The 20,532-nt window shown below is 43.6% G+C and overlaps 1 protein-coding gene across 1 annotated transcript; it reads right to left on the minus strand.

The window, feature by feature from the left end:
• Positions 1-1,499: 1,499 nt before the first annotated feature.
• On the minus strand, positions 1,500-7,207 carry LOC121673347 (enoyl-CoA hydratase domain-containing protein 3, mitochondrial-like). Its single transcript, XM_042046580.1, has 4 exons — positions 6,842-7,207; positions 4,558-4,655; positions 3,503-3,703; positions 1,500-1,993 (listed from the first exon to the last, which is right to left on the minus strand). The coding sequence occupies exons 1-4, from the start codon at positions 7,176-7,178 to the stop codon at positions 1,667-1,669; spliced, it is 963 nt and encodes a 320-aa protein (XP_041902514.1). The 5' UTR covers positions 7,179-7,207; the 3' UTR covers positions 1,500-1,666.
• Between the last annotated feature and the right edge of the window lie 13,325 nt (positions 7,208-20,532).

Consider the following 20,532-nt stretch of genomic DNA (forward strand, 5'->3'; position numbering starts at 1 on the left):
GTTTGTATTTTTAAAGCAACTAGTGCCAAGGATACACATTTTTCACATTTCTATGGAAACAGTTTAATGGTGAATTTAAGTTTCCATTCTTAAAATTAAAACTTGCAGCAGAAATGAAAATTTCGTTCTTTTGAACCTGTAGATGGAAAAGGGACTTGCTTTGTGGGGCTGTGTATGTATAAATGATACTTCTACATTTGGAGTTTTAGTAGCCATAGGTAGGATTAATTTGATCTAACTTAAGACATTTGAGTCTGCATCAAGCACTTTAGGCTGCTTCTACTGTCAACAAAGAAAAAAGGCCCATCCATACTGTGATTCACATGGTCTGGCTTAGGTGTCTATTTAAGGATGAGATGGATGAGCCCTCATGATTTGGCTATGTGGAACTTCAGAAAAAACGTGTTTGCTGGGAGGTCATCCCATGTTGATCACCATGGATTGATACTAAGGCTCCTTTGTATTGTCATCAATAACACATCCTCAGCAAATCTGCAGGTTCTGCAAAACTGGGGCCATGGCTGACACCCCAAATGGCCTGGCTTCAATCCAAACCAACCATGATCTAAGGAGAAATGCAAGTTTCTTCACCTGGGAAGAATAACCAGTACAAGATACCAGTACAGGAAGGAGTGGACTGGCAGGGCACATTCCTGCTGGAAATGGGCTCACAGGGGATGCCTGGCTGAATCCAAACCAGCAGTGCACTCTTGTCACAGAGCAGACCAAACACACACTGAGCACTACTCACAGACCAGCACATGGAAGGCTATTTTGCTCTTCTCTGCTCAGCTCTGGTGAGGCCATATTTAGGATACAGTCCAGTTTTGGCACAACCAGTACAAAAGGGATGTGGATAAACTGGAATTGGTCCACTGGAGGGGTGCCAAACTGGTTACCCAGAGAACATGACCTACAGGGAGGGTGGAGGAAGCAGGGCCTGTGCAGTCTGGCACAGAGAAGTCTAAGTATGGTGAAACTGTAGCCTGTGACTGCTTGAATAGAGTTACAGAGATAATGGAGCTAAACTTTCTCAATAATGCCAAATAATGTAACAAGGGGTAATGGCCAGAAAGTGCTGCTTCAAGGCTCAGATTGGACATTAATAAAAAATTAACCTGGAGGGTTGTAACTGATTACCCAGGGGAGCAGCTGAATCCCTTTTGTTGGAGGTTGTCAAGTCTGTAAATCCGTGGCTGAATTGCTCCAGTGCTGGTAAAAGCCCAGCTATGAGAACAAGGATGGACTTCCCAACTAACATATCCATTATGATACGTACTACCATCATCTCTGGAATGTGTCCAAGCCCTTCAATTCTCTATTAATAACAATACATAGCAATTCCCATCCAGAACTACAGGGGGGAGGTTCTGAACAGGGTGATCTGAGCTCTCTCTCAGTCCCTGTGACTCCCTATGCAACCTGAGACACCTTAAACTGATTTTTGCAGCACAGTTACTTCTAAAACCACAGATTAAATTCACTGCTCAGAAAAACCATTGTCTTTGAATTTTCTTAACATTTATTACATACTTAGAGTAAATTTATTGTGTCTGGCATATATAAGAAGAGAAATTTAACTTTCAGTAAGAACAAAAATATGGTTCCCAAAGGCAACTACGTGAAGAATCATAAAGCATAGCTAAGGTTTGTTTAGAGACAGGGCTCATTTCTTCTCCTGAGAGTGTGACCAGACAGGCTTACGCTTCTGAACAAAGGCTTCGATACCTTCCTGCCCATCTCTCAAAGTCAAATTATCTACCATGACCTTAGTAGTCATTTTGTAGGCAGTGTCGAGGTCCTGGGTTATCTGTCTGTAAAAGGTGGCTTTCCCCAAGGCCAGGACAGATTTGCTGCTTTCACATATCTTCTGAGAGATTTTCATGGTCTCCTCTTCCAGCTTGTCTTCTGGTACCACCTTGCTGACGAGCCCGTGCATTAATGCTTCTTGGGCAGAAAGAGGTTCACCAGTGAAAAGCATCTCCAGTGCCACCTGAACAAGAAAGAATACTGTGTTAAATCAACCTAACTGCCTTAGTGCTTTGCTTTGTTTGGGGTATTTCAGCCTCCTCCTTCAAGTCAGTCTTTTCACAAATGATTTAAATCTTTTGGTCTTTTGAACTGCCAAGGACCTGTTAAGAGGTCTCAGCAAAGAGAAGGACTGGTCTAAAGCTGATCTCTTCAAGCCTGCCTGCTGATTCCAGCTGTCCTAGGCTGACACCTCTGGGTTTCTCTTCAAAAGCCCACGATCTCTGGTGATTGCTGTACAAATTAAGAGAGAGGTGGATCATCTGCAATGTCAAATGACTGAACTTGGTATTTTAAGCTGGGCGTATGTGCGGTTTTTGAAAACACCTGTCCTAGTTTTAAGTTTAGTATGAGTGGTTTTAAATATGTACTTTTTATAGCCACATTATTTCAGTCTCCTGCTGCTTTCAGCATCTGGTGCTTGAGGTTTGAAACTAAAAAATCCCCCAAATACTCAGTGACTATTCAATGTTATGTATCAATAAAGATGGTTTTCTAAGACTCATGATGCAATTGACCAATGCCTGAATCGTAAGAGCTGATTATCCTCATTAGCATCTTTGCTCTGCTACAAACAATGGCAACACTTCTTTTGTTAAAAGGTAAAAATCATCAGTCCTGGGAACTGTAGGGAATGTTCTTACTGCTTTGAAAAGTGGCACAGAGAAAAGTATATCCCACACATTTTAGAAAGGTGATCCTACAGCCCAGAAATACTAATTCAGAAGCAGCTACAACTGCACACAAGAGCACACTTGGAGAAATCCCCCATGGGCTCTATTTGAACAGGATGTCCCTGCAGATGGGAAATTTCAAGCTGAAGCTCTTATCCAGCAATGGGATCTGGGCAGTTCAGTCACTGCATCTCAGCAAAGCCCTGCTGGGCTTGGGCTGTCTGTCTGCATGAATCCAATTGGATCAGAACTTAAAATTTCTTTTCTCAGTTATGGAAGCTTTACAGATTGTACTGTTTTTTATGTACAGAGAGATGTGCAGCCACAATCAGTAGGACATAAAACAGGAAGACAGTATAGGAGGGTTTTAGGTGCTATTTAAAGCATCTTGATCTACAGCCAGGCAGATCCTGCTGGCAGTGAAATGTCACTGCCTGGCAAGAATTGATGCCTCGGTGGGACTGTTATCCTGAACTTGCAGGGGTTTCCTCCTCAGGGGAGAACATCATTGGCTAAAGCCCCAAGCTGTCTGTTGGAAAGGAAAGGGACTGCTGAGCTGGTGGGCAGCTGGGACGAGCTCGTGCTGCTTGGAATCACATCAGTAGGAAGCTGCCTTTCCTAAACAGAATTCACCCTTTATTATTTTTCCCAGTCCAAAGAGTTATGGAGATGCCTTTTGAAATAAAGTACTTTGAATGTTGTACCGCAGGAAAATAAAGTTCAGGAAATGGAACTAAAACTTCCAACAAGGGAATCTACTTCTTGCAAAATTACAAAGAGTATCTGGGAAGGAAGCCTACCTTCCTTGGAAGAGATCTGCCCAAGGCCACAGCTGGTGTGGAGCAGAACAGCCCAATGTTTACTCCAGGAGTAGCAAACTGAGATTTCTCACTTGCCACCGCGATGTCACAGCTTGCCACGAGCTGGCAGCCTGCTGCTGTAGCCAAGCCGTTTACTTTGGCAATCACTGGCACTGGAAGTTTCTGGATTAAAGTCATAACCTGCATGCACAAAAGACAGTGGTCAGTACGGAAATTCAGGAAGACCCGATCCTGTTTGGGAAGCCATCAGAAGTACCTTCCTCTCTATTCATCAAAAACCCCCCAAACTGTTGGATCTTGGCTCCTTTCTGATGAACAGATGACGAAGGGCCCTTCAGCTGTAGCTTTCACACATGGCATTTACAGCATTCCTTAAATATGGGCTTGGCAATGTCTTAGAGATCATTAGTACTGGAGGAACTAGAACTAAAGGCTTCAAAGGACTTTCTGTTGTCACACTGAGCGGGATCAGGGGTCAAATTCTAGCACCACCACAATCAAAAGGGATTTTGCCATTCTCTCCAAATGCTCCAGGGTTCACTTTAACTTCCCCACCTCCCTGACCTGAGTCTTTAACAAGAACTTGGAGAACCAATGAATCAGATCTTACTTTCACATTGTCTACTTGATGTATAGGCTGATCCTGAGCTTTTAACTAAATGCTGGGAAGGAACATTTGATCACAAGTGATTTGAAGGTGGTTATCCCTAGACTTCTAGGAAAGACATTGCCCAAATACTCAGCTGCAAGGAACACTGACTCAATTAGGAACATACCCTGACTCTGCACATTGTTGGAGATATGCACATTTGTGTTCTAGCCCTTCTATTTACATGTAAAGAAATCCAGGGAAAACATTAATTTCACCAGAATCAGGCACTAAAATAGCAGGGCAGTAAAAATCAAGGAATCTGAAGGAATCTGTAGGAACAGTCTCTGCTTTAGCAAGCAGAGGACCAATGCTGTCCCTCCTTAAACCAATGCTTGCTCTTAACACCAGGCAAAGGCAGAGGCACTCAAGAAGAACTGCTTACCTCTGCACATAATTCAAATACTTGAGAATGATGCTTCACATCATCTTCACTTGACAGTTCCTTTAAATCATGGCCCGAACAAAATACAGGTCCTTCAGCTGCAAAGAATTTCAGGAAAAGTCAGTCTGAATTAATGAAGAAACCAGGGGTAGCAGTGTATCAACATCCCAGCTAAAGGGATGTCAATGACATGTCAATGTTCAAAAAGAAGTTTGGGGAGGGAGTTGTAAACAAAATTCCAAAAGATTACCTTCTGGGTTTTCTGGTAACTTTAAATTGCTGCAGTGCAACATTTAAGCACAATAACACCCATTATCACTTTTCAAGATCTCATTTTACTTCCATTCCACTTAACTCAGTTAGAAATAATGCACTTCACACCTTTGAGCCCAGTTTTGTGTAAGGACATTCAAAACAGCTCCTCGCTACAACGATAACTTGTCAGCTGGAGCAAGGTTGGAGGGCTCTGCTCTCAGACTGATAAATACACTTAGTCCCTATTTATTGTACCCAGAATTAATTATTAACTTTTGCTAAATAAGCATCAATATTTTTTCTGCCATGGTGTTGTAGGTCACAATGGAAAAAGAAAGAAAAAAGGCTATTCTGCTACAGGAGAACCAGAAGGGTTGTTGGGTGTTTTCTCCACTGCTAAACTGACATCCAGAGAACCCCCCAAAAGTATGTCCAGGGTTTGGGCAGCAATAGAGGAGGTTTCTGTGGAACTAAGCTTTGGATTTGCTAAGATCAGAACACTCTATACAGGTACACAATCTTTACAACAGTTTTCCTTTGTCCTGAGAATAGCTGCCATTAGAATGAACCAATGTGATGCTTTTCAATCCCTCAGAACTTCTCAGATATTTGTATGGATGTGACATTTCCAGCTACACCTATGCAGACCAAACCTCACCTATGGATTTCTTATGGATCAGATTATTGAGACACAACCTATCCAGAAATAACCACACAATTAACATCAGTCAGCTCATGGGGTTGGCAATATATATCTGGAGATTAACTACATCTGCATTTGAACCTCATTGAAGAATTCAGGGCAAAGTCTGTGTTAAAGGCCCAAAGTGTTCGCTGAGGAATCTTTTATTTTCTTGAAATTTCTTCTTTTGCACTTTATTCAGCAGGGGAATTAGAAATAAACAAGAACATGCAATTTCTAAAAAACCAAACACAATTGTGCTCACAAACTCCCAGAGCACTGTCTTCCCAAAGGAGAACCTTCAGTGTTTCGCAAAATTTGTCACTGCTGTTTGAAATGAGGAATATGTATATTTAAACTCACCCCTGTGAAATCAGCTCACTTCCACTCGTGTGTGTGTGCCCTTACACACACAGTTTTTCCCTATGTATAGGAAACAGCATCATCCTAAATTAACAAACCAATTCCTCTGAGATGTTTGGGAGGGAGGCAGAGGAAGATTATCTTAAAATAGCAGATGAAAAAAAGATGGTTTAAGTACAGCTCAAGTTTCATGATCTTTAAGGACTCTACAGGTTAATACATAAATGGAAGGAAACTAACAGGCTCTGAGAGAGGCTGTTTTACATCCGTGGGTTATGGGTGTCTGTGGTATTGATACTACGGTCTCTCCTTCACTGGAGTGTTTTAAAAATAGTTCTGACAAACCATTGGCAACGACAACGAGGCTGATCCTGGCTCAGAGTAGGGAAACAGAGCACCCGACTGGCAGAAACCCTGGTTTTTACTACAGCCTATACCTGTGAACGAAGGCAACAAATGTCATCCTAGCTCTGCCCGTTCCTGCACAAAACCCCTTTCTGGGAATGTTAAATGCTTTACTTCGCTAACTTTTAGAACTTTTGTTTGACTTTTTTCTGTTTAAAGTATTCTTTAAGTACAGTTTTAAACCACTCAACCCTAACCTGCCGATTGTTTTTACAAAGGGAAGCAACTCACCGAGTGTAAACACCCCCATAGCCCAACTGAAATGCTGACATTTTGAAACGTGTTAATACTTAGACATGTCGGCCAAAATCAAAAGCATAACAAACCCCAAGTCAGTCGCTAATGCTGTGTTACGAATGAGGAACTAAGTACAGGAGCGGGGAAGCTGGGGTGAGTACACAGGATCAGCGTGACAGGGAGGTCTGCCGGGGGCCGGCAGCCCCAGGAGACCACGGGAGCATTAGGGAAACACGCAGCTCCCTTTCCGCCCCGTTTCCTGTAATTCGGACCGAGGCTGGGGTTTCAGCTCCGCGTTCCCCGGTGTGTGCCCCGCGCCCGCCCGGCCGGGTGCCGCCCTACCCGCGATGACGATGACGCGGAGCTCCCGGCTCTTGACGTCGTGCAGCAGGTCCCGCCGCAGGCTCTGCAGCATGGGCAGCGACAGCGCGTTCCGCCGCCGCGGGTTGTTCAGGACGATGGTGCTGCAAAACCCGTGAGACACAGCGGGGTTACGGTCACCGAGCTCCGAACGCGGCCGCGTCCCGGAGCCCCCGGCGCCCCCGCTCACCGCACGCCCCCCCGCCTGCCGCAGCTCCGTCAGCGGCTCCGCCGGCGGGGCCTGCCCGGCTCCCGCGGTCGCGGCGCTGCTGAAGGCGGCCGTGAGGTGCCTCCGCAGCCGGCACAGCCCCGCCGCCATCGCTGCAGGGTCCGGACGCGCCGGGCGGGGGCGGAGCTCCGCGGAACCGGGGCTGGCGACGCGGCCCGGGCCTGACCCTGAGCCGCCGGTGCTGCCGGCTCACAGAATGGATTTGGTCGGAAAAGACCGCTGAGATCGTCGAGTCTGATTTATGACCGAACACCAGTTTGTCAACCAGACCATGGCACTGAGTGCCACGTCCAGACTTTCCTTAAATACCTCCAAGGACAGTGACTCCACCACCTCCCCGGGCAGCCCATTCCAACGTCTAATCACACTTTCTGTGAAGAAATTCTTCCCAATGTGCGACCCAAACCTCTTCTGTCACAGCTTAAGACCGTATTCTCTCTGTCGCTGGTTTCCTGGGAGCAGAGCCCGACCCCCACCTGGCTGCACCCTCCTGTCAGGGAGTTGTAGAGAGTGAAAAGGTCCCTCTGAGCCTCCTTTTCTCCAGGCTGAGCCCCCCCAGCTCCCTCAGCTGCTCCTCATCAGACTTGTGCTCCAAACCCTTCCCCAGCTCCATTTCCCTTCTCTGGACACACTCCAGTACCTCAATGTCCTTCCTGAATTGAGGGGCCAGAACTGGACACAGCACTCGAGGTGTGGCCTCAGCAGTGCCCAGTACAGGGGAAGAATCACTTCCCTGGTGCTGCTGGACACACTGTTCCTGGTACAGACCATCCACACAGAGCCTCCCTCGGTCCCGCTCTCAGACCTGACTCCTGTGCTGGAAGGCCTGGGTGGGCAGTGGTATCATTAATGAGTAGCTGGGGTGTTGGAGAGCACTCGAAAATGTTGACTTTTGTGATAATTTCTTCAGATTCCACCAAGCATTTTCATCTATGACCATAGGATGGAGATTAGGACTGTGCTGAGTGAACTTGTCAGTGGCACTGGGGTGGGATCTATCATGACAGGACAGCAGTGTCATGCAGAGAAAATGACATCACTTTCAGGCTGAGAGTAACTAGCATGAGATGAAATTCAGTTCTACAGGGCTTGGAGTCTACTTGGGAACTAATAAATTGATAGTTTATTCACTGGGAGCTCATAATATGGAAATTGTTATGGGAAAGGCCTTCTTTGTTCTAATTGGTTCTGCAGAGTCAGTCTGTAGTCCATATGATGCATTCAAAAAGAAAAAAAAAAGGCAAATGTGATTTTAGGAGGTGATTTGGTGATTTTAAACTTCAAATGTGATTTTAGAATTCAGAGTATTTTAGGGGCATACAGGTACATTCACAGCTCATCTTGAATTATTGCTTATGCTTCTGGTCACCTGTGTTCCAAAAATCAAGCTAGAAGAGGGGCAGCCATGTGGATGAGGCAGCTGATGAACAATCTCATCTGCCAGGAGATGCTCACAAGCCCAAGGACCAAGCAGCCTTGTTCCACAAGATACAGGTACCCTAAAGTGGAATAGATTTAAATCCAGCATACACTCTTGTAAATGTAAATCTGTGCTCTTGCTTCCTGATCCCCCTGTTCTTGTGAGTTGTTGCAAAGTACTTGTAGGTTCCCAGATGTGTCTCCAGTTTTCATCAGTGTCTGTTGAACCTCTACAGCTTTTTTGACTGTAGTGACAATTGAGGCTTTTCAGTTGTGATCATCAGCCTCATGAACCACTTGAGTTTTGTGATTAATAACATATTTACTTACACAGATAGTGCATTCCCACACCAAGCTGTTACTTTCTGTTTACCGATTTTATGTTGCCTAGCACAATGACCCCTCGGATTCCTGGGCTTTGTGGCTCTGCTGTAAGAGCAACTGTGGATTTATGTACATTTATGTACACTTTTCAGTGTTGAAGGTCACTGTTAGACCTGAGAGCTAATTCTGCTCTGGGCTTTCCCCACCTGACCATTTTCTTTTTCTCATGGTTGTTTGTACCTCATGGTCAATTCACTAAAAAATTCTTCCAAAATTTAGTAAGTGGTAGGAATTTGTAGCAAGGAAAAAAAGAAACATTTAGAAGCAAATGAGATCATCTTATATAGATCTCAGCAGTTTTCAAAGTCCCTGGTTGGTGTGGCAAAGGCCAGCACACCAAGAACACAACTTGTGTGCTTGCTCTGGGAGGAGTTCCCAATCCCCTGAAACTTTGACCACTTACCTCTTTCAAACTTGTGAATACAACCTGATTATTTTTCTTCCAGTTCCTTCTCCTTCTCCATCTGCTTGTCCTTTTTCTGTCCATCTCCGAGGAAAGAATTTTTTTGTGGTCTTCTCCAAAAAGCTTATTTTTTATATAGTGTTTCCAGCTCCCTGGAAATTCAGCTCTTTTTAACTTTGATTGACAACCTCATGTTTCCTTTCACACCCACCCCCATTACAGATTGTTTTTTGGCTGCAGCTTCCCCAATGCATTTAGCAGACCTGCTGCTGCCTTCTCTGAAAAAGTACGGAACAAACTTTCTGATTTCAGGCAGATTTCCTTTTTATAGCATTTGCCAGCAGCAGCATTGTGGTTACGGCTGAGCTCACACTTTCAACTGGAGCCAGCCAGAAGCCAGGATTGCAGGTACCAGACAGGGCTTTTCTAATCCTTAGCTGTATTGATCCTCATAAAATATAAAAAGGGAAGTGACAAAGAACATGACGCAACTTCATCCTTAGATCATTCCAGAAACTATCAGGTTATCACACTGTGCAGGAAAAGATGTTTTGAGATTCAGGTGTGCTTAGGTGCTGTAAAGCCCTCTGTGCTCTCCATTGTGATGTTGCTAGATACCATGCATGGACAATAAAGATACAGGATCCCTTCCTTTATGAAGCACAGGTATTTATTTGGGTCTTTATTTCCTTGGCTTTCAGCAAGCCCAGATGGGATATGCATCTTCCAGGAGCACCTGCTGCTATAAATAGCAGGTCAGCCCAGGGCAAAGGCAGACCTTGTTGGGATGCAGCTGAAAACATATCCACATACACATATGTAAATTAGTAAATATATCCATAAAGACATTTCTATTAATTGGAATGCTATGATGAAAACTTGGGACTATTTTATGGAACATGAGGTAGACATATCCTTAGCAGAGTTTCATGCAAATTATCTCTTGTCAAACATTGACACTCCCAGAGGATCTTGTGACCTGATTTTCAACACCGCTGAAGGCATTCAAATCCCACAGGGAGCCAGGAGGCTTTGGCACCTTTAGAACTCAAAGACTGCTTAATTCTGGTCAGGTGTGTAGTAGTTCCAGGATAACAGGGAGAGCAGGGTCCTGTTCTTGCACCCAGGCCAAGGAAAATAATTTATTTCCCTGCTTTGTAAATTCTGCTAGCAAAGAGATAGCCTAGTGCATCATGGTTTCTCTGATGTGGAACCCTCCAGTACTGACTAAAGAAAAGATGAGAAAAGATTTTGCATTTTTGTCCCCATTTAGCCAGGATTCTGAGCTGAGTTCCAGCACCACAGGATGGGTGCTGTCTGTGTAACATTTTTTCTGTGTCCTTAGACAATTTATGTTTTCTATATTGCTATTAAGATAGAAATAGCAAAGAAACTTCAGGACAATGTGTTATTGTGCTGGGATTTTCTAAGGGCATGAAGCCTCTCTACTCTGTCCAAACCTGGAATTCCCATGACTTTGCAACCAAACCTCCTTTGAGTCCTAGCCCTGGGGTTTTTTTCTTTGAAAAGTCAGAGAAAAGTAAGTTATATATGTCTTCTCTTTATAGAGGCTCTAATTACTTGAAGTAGTAATTAAAAATCAGTTACAGAATTAATGTATAGGAGACTATCAGAATTTTTAGCGTGTACTTTAAGAGAAAGTTACATTTTTTAAAAAAATATTGATTATTCTGCTAAGAGAAAGGATTTGAATCCAGTTTTCACTCCATGATTACTACTGAGAATTTGCATCAGCCTGTGAACCGGGCTAGTCCCCTGCCAGTCAGGCCCAGATCAGGTCCTTACCTGGCAGTACTGCTGCCTCCTGCCTTTACATTTAGCATTCCTTCAGCAAACAATCCAGTGTCCTGTTTGCTCTTGACATTAAACAGAAAGCTCCCGTGTCACTTCTGCTGCAATGTTTTGCAGTTACTGCTCAGAGCTGTTTCCCAGACACTGTGTGGCAGCACTGCTCCGTGTAATGGGTGCTGTTTATTTTCCCTTCTGCTTGTGAACCAGGTGATTGACCAAAGCCCTTTTGTCACTACACCCATTCCTGCTCCTCTTCATTTGCTTTCTCTTACCCTACCCACACTCATCTTTTGTCTTGCACTGTCCTCACTTTTAAAGTGATTTCTATTTCCCCAGCGTTAACATTAGATTTTTTTTGTATGTGAGATTCTTAAGATGTGAACAATGACCAGAATTATAAAATATGTGAGACAGGCATCCCCTGCATTCCAGCAGGCTTGGAAACAAGGTGATATTCTTTCCTTCCCTCAGAGGATCTAACCTTAGGTCCCCAGTTTAGATACTTAAGTCTGCAAGGCTCCCTACACAATCAATAGAGACACTGTATCCCCTGCAGGGCTGGTCAGTATCTAAATTAGCTGCCTGCTCCCAGTGTCTCTCCAGGCTCCTCCTGCCCTCCATTCATTGCACCAGTGTTGGGGTTTAACCCCAACTGGCGACTCAGCCCCGCTCATTCACTTCCCCCAACAGGATCAGGGAGAGAGTCAGAAGAGTAAAAGTGAGGAAACTCATGGGTTGACATAAAGACACTTCATCTGGTAAAGCAAAAATGGTGCACACAGGCAAAGCCAAACAAGGAATTCATTCCCTACTTCCCATGGACAGTTGGGTGTTCAGCCATCCCCAGGACTGCAGGGCTCTGTCAAATGTAACGGTGAGTTGGGAAGACAAAAGCCACCACCCAAAATGTCCCCCCCTTCCTTCCCCCAGATTTATATGCTGATCATGGCCCAGAATGGTCTGGGGTATCTCTGGGGTCACTTGGGGTCAGCTGTCCTGGCTGTGTCCCCTCCCAACTTCTTGTGCACCCCAGCCTCCTCACTGGTGGGGTGGGGCGAAGAGCATGAAAGGCCTTGACTGTGTGTAAGCCCTGCCCAGCAATAACAAAAACATCCCTGATCTATCAACACTGATTCCAATACAAATCCAAACCAGCCCCATGCAGGATACTGTGAAGAAAACCAACTCTGTCCCAGCCCAAATGATCTCAGTAGGGAACCAAGGCAAACTGGTCTGATGCCTCTTGCGGGGGATGTGAACTTTGCCCTCACTCACATGGAAAGGTACAATACTGACCTCAGCCCAAGGACCTCGTTGGAAGAAGGGAGTACCAGAATGTTCTCACCCTGATGATTCTCTAACTGCATCTTAGGATGCACTTCCAGATGTCAGTGTCTCTCTGCTATGGTTGCAGACAAAATCGTTGCTGCGAATGGTGAGGTAACTTGTGTCTGCTGTTTGGGGCCAAGAGCAAAAGTTTGCCTAAAGTTGTCCATACTTGGGAACAGACACTATTGTGGCCTGGCTTTGCTCCAAGTCCCTTCTGCAAATGACCACACCACAAAATTGCACCCTCTACCCAGCTTGTCCCTGCCTCTGCCGGTTACTACTTTACTGTAGCAAAATACACTGAATTTTCTGGACTCTTCTGCTTCACCTGTTTCCTGCCCCCTGACCAAGTTTCAGCTTGTTTCATTTTCTTTTAATCCTTTTCATCTCATTACAACCACCATATTAGAACCAGGGAAAATGCTCATTTTCCAGTTAAACTGGATTTTTATCCAATAAGAAAACCAGAATCTTACAAATGAGCACAAGAATGACAGAATCCTAATAGTTGTTCCTTGGCACCACCAACATCAGAGGTGCACAGGGATGACACAGACAATAACATCCACCTTGGGAAGAAAAGTTTACAAAGTCCCAGAAAAAATTAGTTCAGTCAGAAGCTGAAGCCAGTCATGTCCACACCAGATTGGCGCAGGAGGAAGAGGAGGAGGAGGAGGAGGAGGAGGCTTTTATGTGTCCTTGCAACATTTCTTGCAAGGGGCTTGGCACAGAATGCTGCTCATTACCGGGTTGGTGGTGACTTACATATCTTAATGGTGTATATTTTACCTTATCTTACATCTTGTCTCCCCTGTGCTGTGTCAGACATGGCAGCCAGGAGGCAGGACAAGGAGTCATCAGGAAAGCTGCCAACTGCTCATGTGCATTTTCTTTATGGAAGGAAATGCCAGGCAGCAGGTTGGGCTCAGACCATCCAGCTGGCCCCGATACTCTCACCATGCACTTTCATCTTATCAAGGCCACACATGTTAAATTCACAGTGTGTTGGCACAAAGGAAAGGGCGATGGCCTGATCCAACACAGCTGTCTGATACAGTGGAGAAACATCCTGTAACTCTCTGTGTCAAAGTGCTCGTGGTTCCTGTTTCCAAGCAGAGGAAGCAGTAATACATAATGAGCACAGAAAATTATTCTGTGTTTAGGAAATACGCACAAATTGAAAGGGGCATTTTTATAATAAAGAATTATTTTAGTTTTGAAGGAAAAAGAAAAAGCTTCAGGAAATTATGTCTGCCAGTCCCCTGGATCTGTCAAAGAGATTGGAAGAGATGTTAAAAGTTGCAGGAAAATTATTGCTGAGCAGAACAAAAAGACAGAAATGAGTGCTTGCCCTGAGGAAGAGGCTGCAGCACAGGCTCAGCGATGCTCTCTCTGGTGTGACCTCCTGACCAATCCGTGGGCACGCGTGTGCCAATCGATACACGGCGCTCAGAGCCAGCCCTGTTCTCACCCAGCCAGGAGCTATGGGCTGTGGAAGGGAGCTGAGACATGGGGTGTTTGTGCCACACAGAGACACTGAGAGACAGGATTTACATATGTGGGGAACTTCAGGTTACTGTGACAGTACATGACAGAATTAAAATTAGCTGTCAACAGTGTTTACTAGTCCTGTAGTTGAAGAAAGAACCGAGTTGACTGGATAAAAATCCCTAACACTCCATGTTGCCTGCCCTCCCACTTCGCCTCTGTTCCTTTAGTCCTCTTGACCGTTCCCTAAGCAGATGTACTGCTGTGGGAAGAGTGCGGGCTTTTGGCAGTCTTGGCACAGACAAAGCAGTGCCCAGTGAACTCTGTGCCTCTTCTCTAATTTGAGGTGGTAATTTGTGTCTCCAGTCGCTGTCCAGCCATCGCTGAGTTTAGGAGAGGTGGATACTTAAGATCACTGAGAACCCCAGCCTGCTGTTAAATGTAGCAGGAGACAGACAGTCTGTTCACATTTCCACAGGAAACCAGGCTAAAATAACCTTCACGATCATGTTAAACTCCTACATTTAAAATTACACCATTGTTTTCATGAACAGCCTCCTGCACAACAGCAACACTACAGTGAACTAGAGATTTTCATCATTATCCATCTGTTTTATTGAGAGCTGAACCAATTAGTACTGGAAAGGTTCTTAATATGGCAACGGACTTACCAATTATCAATGAATATTTCAATGAACTAATCCCATTAGTGAATTTTTAGAGTTTCATTTATTTTAAACAGCTGACTGACTCGATTATCTTTGTTTTTATTTTCAGTTTTTCACTCCACTTGTATGAGAAATTTAGGCTTGGGCTTCACAAGACAGCAGGAGAGACGTGCATGCTGATTTTCCCCTCTCTTCTCATCAGAGGCAAGGAAATCAAATGCTTCCTCAATTTACATCCTGCTTAATCCCTCTGACATTAATTTACTTAAATCTGGGTACATGATTTGTTCAATTAGATCTGAACAGTATGCAAAATACGAGGGTTTGGTTAGGTCTCTTTAAAATAATGTAGTTTAATTTATCACTTATTTTTAAACATGGCCACCTGCATTTCTCCTTCATCAGTGTTTATATGTGTAGTTTTGGAGGAGGCAAAAGAAGGCCATTCCTAAGTAGTAAATTCATTTAAATTTGGACTTCAGTGGTCCTTGTGGGTCCCTTTGAACTCAGGATATGCTATGATTTTTTTTTAAATTTCTTCTTGTTTCAGGAGTACCTTTTGTGCTTGGCATGTTAAGCTCTAGGAACCTGGGTGCCTCAGCTGGCACTACTATTCCCAGCAGGAAACCTTCAGGGAGATGAACAGCATGTATTTGGACATCTGAGACAAATGAAATATGATTATATGAATTAATTGTGGCTGTGAAGTTTTTCAAGTTCTTCACGTTTTTCATGAACATACAGATTTGGTTGTTGACAGTGGCACAATGTTTCATTTGAATTGCTGAGGATGGAAGAGTTTCTGACTTTGCAAGGCACCCCAAGACACAGCTGAATCCCAGTTCTATTTGAAGCTGGTGGCTGGGTTCTTATGGATTTCACTGTCATCAGGATTCCATCTGCCGGTTTGCTGGACCTGGCACAGCAATTCTCCAGCACTGACGCTAGTGGCAACTCATGACAGTTCATGAAGACCTACTTTCAGCTTTGGGATATGCAGTGCCATCCAAACTGGGTTGGAACTAGATGATCTTTAAGGTCCTTTCCAACCAACTCATTCTGTGATTCTGTGATAATATCATCTGTGCAATCTCAGAGCCATGGAAGTACAAAAAGGAATTCAGACAGCATGTTGGATCCCCAATGCTCCCAAAATTACAGAGGTACATAATTGCACAGCTTTTTGATACTGGAAGACCAACTACTTTTCTTCAGTGCACATTAGCACTAATCAGTTGTCTAGATCTGGACCAATCTATAGAAGTGAAATTACAGAGACAGTAAGAAAGTAAATCATGTTTATTACACTAGTGCCTAAGGCTGAGAAAGTACAAGGCTCTCCCCAGAAGACACTGTACTCCCTGCTCCAAAAAAAGCTCAGAGCTGGAGAAAAGCAGCTGAATGTGTTTGTAAAGTGCAGGTTGCAATTTGAGAGCAAGCACGTAGGCTATGCAGTACCTTGGTCATGTAAGAGTCAGTTTGAGAACAAAAACAGAAAGAAGAGAGAAATGAGAAGAGACACTGAAAAGAGGATTGTTGGAGTAACAGTCCCAGGAGTGGAATGAAGCTGATGTAAGAGATTCTGAGCACAGGGGCTGGAACAACCAACCAGTGAACATGGGTGACTGTTGAGCCAGCACTGCAGAGTGGGGGTGGCTGTCACTCCTGCCTTGGCAGCTGCTTTCATGGCTTGCTTCTTCCCCATCTGAGACCTGGTTCCCCAAGAAATGGGGATTGCTCTCAGTATAGGTGTGAGCCAGAGCATCTATAGTTAATTTCTTTTTTCTGAACTTCCTTTTAAAGCAGATTTAAGGAGTAAAACAGACAGAGTACACAGAGGGACATTTGCAATATTATGTTGAAAATATTGCCCCAGATCTCAAGTTTAGGAACTAAAGGTAGGTATCCACATGCTAAACTGGAGCAAGTCTAATGCTGGTTTTAATGCTGCTCACAGCCTCATTGATGAGATGTTTTGATGCCCTCTTGTTTCTTCACTATATCAGCTCTAGGCCACCTCAGGATCTGACCTGTGCTGAGGGAGTTCTCCTGTAACACACTGAGCTCTCTGTCAGTTTCTTCCATCTGCTCGAGCAGGGATTAGAATTTGTCTCGAGGAAACCCCATTTTCTTTTTATAGCTTCACACTGATTCACCATGCGAAGGGGTTCAGTTATGAGGAATGTTGCAGGCTCTGAACTACATCCTGCTCAGCTGCACACCTACAGCTTCCACTCATTTGTAAAAAAAAGACTAACATGCATCCAAGGGGGTAATTTGGTTCTGTTCCTGTTATTAGACCTGCATGACTTGACATTACTCTGTCAAGTCATAGAAATAGATTCAGGCTTTTGGACACCTGTTATTATCATTAGAAGACTTTATTACTCTTTGTAGGAAGAGGCAGGCTTTAGATGAAGAATAATTCTCCTCTCCATATCCTCAAGTTCTACTGTTCCCTTTCCAGTTATGTTCAAACATGACAGCTGGAACAAAAAAACCAGTCTCCTTTCTTTGTATATGCAGGTAATTTGTAGCTGCATTCTGTCCAAGATTACAACTATACCAAAAAATGTGGAGGTTTTTTTGACCTATTTCTTTGATCCAATTCCCATCCCCCAAAAGGAAATCAAGCAATGTCCAATCCTGCAACAAAACCCATAAAGAACAAGGTATTATTTTAATACAGTTTTAAAAAGTGTACTAACTTAAAAACTTTAGGTGCAGCTGATCCAGCTGAGGGTAGGAGAATGCATAGGTAGGAGTAGATGAGCCCATCTCAGTGTCCCTTCCAGTTATGTTTCCTATGATAATATGATTGGGAAGAGGATAATTATCAGCAATATCTAGTGTGAACACAGGAGCAGATTTGGAGTGCTGCCTGATTGCAAGGTATTTGTCTGACACTCATTGTCATTGTATGACAATGCTTTAATAAGCATTGAAAACATGCAGTTACATGGCCCATCTCTGGCAAAAATAGACTGTCTAATGTTTTGTGCACTGTATAAATGCCAAGTGTTTAACACATGGACACACAATGCTACCACCTGAAAACACTACAATCTGTAAATCCTCGATTCTTATTTGCAACAGAAATACCAAGAATCTTTCAGTTTAAAGATTCTTTAAGAATCTTTAATGTAAACACTTTCTTATGAGTATGGATGAACAAAGTGTGTTTTTTCTACTCAAAAATAGATAACAACTTTATAATCCTGAAAAGGACTAATGAGTCTGATCTTTTTCTACAAATGCAGATCCTGTTCCGGCACCTGATCAGCTGAGTAGGAGGTAAGTATATATTTAAAGACTCAATACCACACAGACAGAGCAGATTCCTGTTTGGTTTTTGTACTGGTTTATATTCAGTTCTCAGTGCACTTGAGATTATATTTTCCAAACACTTCTCTCCATTTACTTCATCAAAGTCATTCAAATCTGGATTTTAAACCTGTGTTTCTAGCAAGTTGTCTGGAAGCAGATTCATTTACCTAATGTAAAGGTTAGACTCAGCACGCAGATTAAGACACCTAAATTTAGGTGTCTGCACGTAGGTGCTGACCTGTGAGGTGGCTGTGGAAGCTCTGGCGCGGCCAGGAGGCACCGGGGCTTGTTAGCTTGAGAGGGCTCCAGACTAACTCACTGGTGATCAGATCTGAGCAAGGACTTATGGAGCAATTTTCCAGTGTAATCAATGAAAGTCTGGACAGTGGGGCTTAGGGTGGCATCAATCCAGTCACCTTTAAGTGTTGTATAATGAGCTGTCTTGTGCCCTCCAGCCCTTTGAGTGCCCTCCAGCCCCCAGAATGGGAGCCCTGACACCTGGTTTACACACAACAACAAGGTCCCTGTGTTGTTGGGACCTTGTTGTTGGTCCCAACTGTTGACACAGGGACCTTAACCTAAGGTTAAGTGAGATCCATCCCACCCAAAGGGGATGCCAGAGGAAGGGATCCTCTCTGCTGACTTCTTGCAGGAGTTGGGCCATAGAACAGAGCTCAGAGCTCTGGATAAGCAGTCTCACAAAACCAGTGGTTAGATTACACCTGTGGCCCCGTTCATCTAAGGCTTGCCTGGAGCCTCTGCACATACCAGGCTTTTCCCAGCTCTCCCAGAAAATCTAGACAAGAATTAAAAATGATTTCTTTATGGACAATAAGGGTATGGGGCAGGGGGGTGACCAATGATTCCTTCTTCCCATGGAAAAGAGCTGGGGGTGACTGATGCAGGACACAACATGACTGTGCTTCTCTATCTCATTGCAGATGTTCCAGAACAAAATTATCAAGAAAAGGCTGATGCAGGTTGTGTGACACATTTTCTTGACTACATGGGAAGTCCAGGATGTATTTTAGGTGATGCATTTTGTGTCATTTAATTAACTGATACTGTAGCTATGTTTGCCCTGCCAGAGGATTTCTAAACTCTTTGTACCAACTAACTTTAGTTGAGATACAATACAATGGACTTACTCCTTTTTCTGCATTTTCCCAAATTCAGATTTCACCCTTTATCTTAACTGAGGCAGCAGCAGCACCATGTATTTTCCATTACCTCCTCCCCTGCTTCTAATAAAAATTCAACTATGGGTCAAATCCTTGGCTGGAAAGAGCCTATACAGACCAGGATCTGCTGTGTATAAAAAAGTTACAAAAACAGGATGTGTTTTATTTGACTGGAGTGTACTTAATGGTCAGGGGTCGTTTTCATTTAAGACACATTTTTTCTCATGGTTTTCAAATGTATTTTGTTTCTTAAATGACAGCAAGAATAAAATGCATTTTTCCCAGCATTTTTTCTTAAGGATCTCAAGGCACTTTGCTGGCAGTAAGTTGCTACATATTGCAGCTTCCCTACAGAGTGAATATGTCACTGCTGGCCTTATCTGCTTTCTCAGCTTTCAGGCTTATTTCCCTCCAGTGGGAGGGAAGACCCTGGGTGCTTTCCAATCTAGAATTATTAAGAGGACAGAAACAGCATATATTTTTATGTACTTTTTTTTCCCCTTTCTTTTTGTTACTTGTATTTTTCTTCATTTGTCTTCCCAAACTGAAAACTTGGTAATGAATTCTTCTTTTATTTCACTGGCATACTATTCTTCTCCCTTGTATTTAACTACTCCCCAGCAAGTCTCCGGTTTGCCCTGTTCCATTCATTCCCTCTGGAAGGGTTTTCAAGTTTTGAAAGTTCACTTCAGGAAGATTTCATAATAAGAACTTAAGGAAAATAATATAATCTTGCTTTAAAACACTTCCTTCCTCTGTTTTGCTGATAGATTATAACAATTCACAATACCATCTGGCCAGCAACTGCTACAGAACTTATTTCATTTTTTAAACTGTATTTGTTTCTTTTGGTTGTGGAGCCCATAACACAAGGTTTCCCCTGCTACTGTTCTGTGATCAGACCCAGAGTACAATATGAGATCAAGACGTGCCCAAATGTCTGGAATTGGGCAAGAAATATCCTTGGCAAATGATCTATAGACTTACATGGAATTAGAACGTGAATCCTGTGGTGGAGGGCAAAATGCAGGTCTGCATTTTCCAGGTTGATCCATTTTCTAAAATCACAGGAAAATCTGAAGAGAAATCTGACCTTCCCCTTCTTAGGGGGATTTTGTAGAAAATTCTTAAACTCATAGATTGAATTCAAAAGGAGAAAATAACCTGTTTTATGAATCCAGTTTAGACATAACTCAGAATAACGGAAATAGAACTGGACAAGACATTTTGAAGAACTTTCTACAATCCCAGTTTTGAGGAATCTCACAGAACAGTTTATGAAGTTGGGTAGTGCTCAAGTTCAAGTTTAGGAAGGACAGCCTCCATCCCAAAACCTAACTGACAAATGAAACATATTTCAGCTCTAAATTTGATCACACATGGGTTGGGAGCATTAGTGGTGATACAGAGGGGAAGTAGAGCCTGCCCCCAGA

This window comes from Corvus kubaryi, unplaced genomic scaffold (genome assembly GCF_017639235.1).
Source record: "Corvus kubaryi isolate FWS band 111438036 unplaced genomic scaffold, C.kubaryi_AGA036_p1.0 65361, whole genome shotgun sequence".
NCBI lineage: Eukaryota > Metazoa > Chordata > Aves > Passeriformes > Corvidae > Corvus > Corvus kubaryi.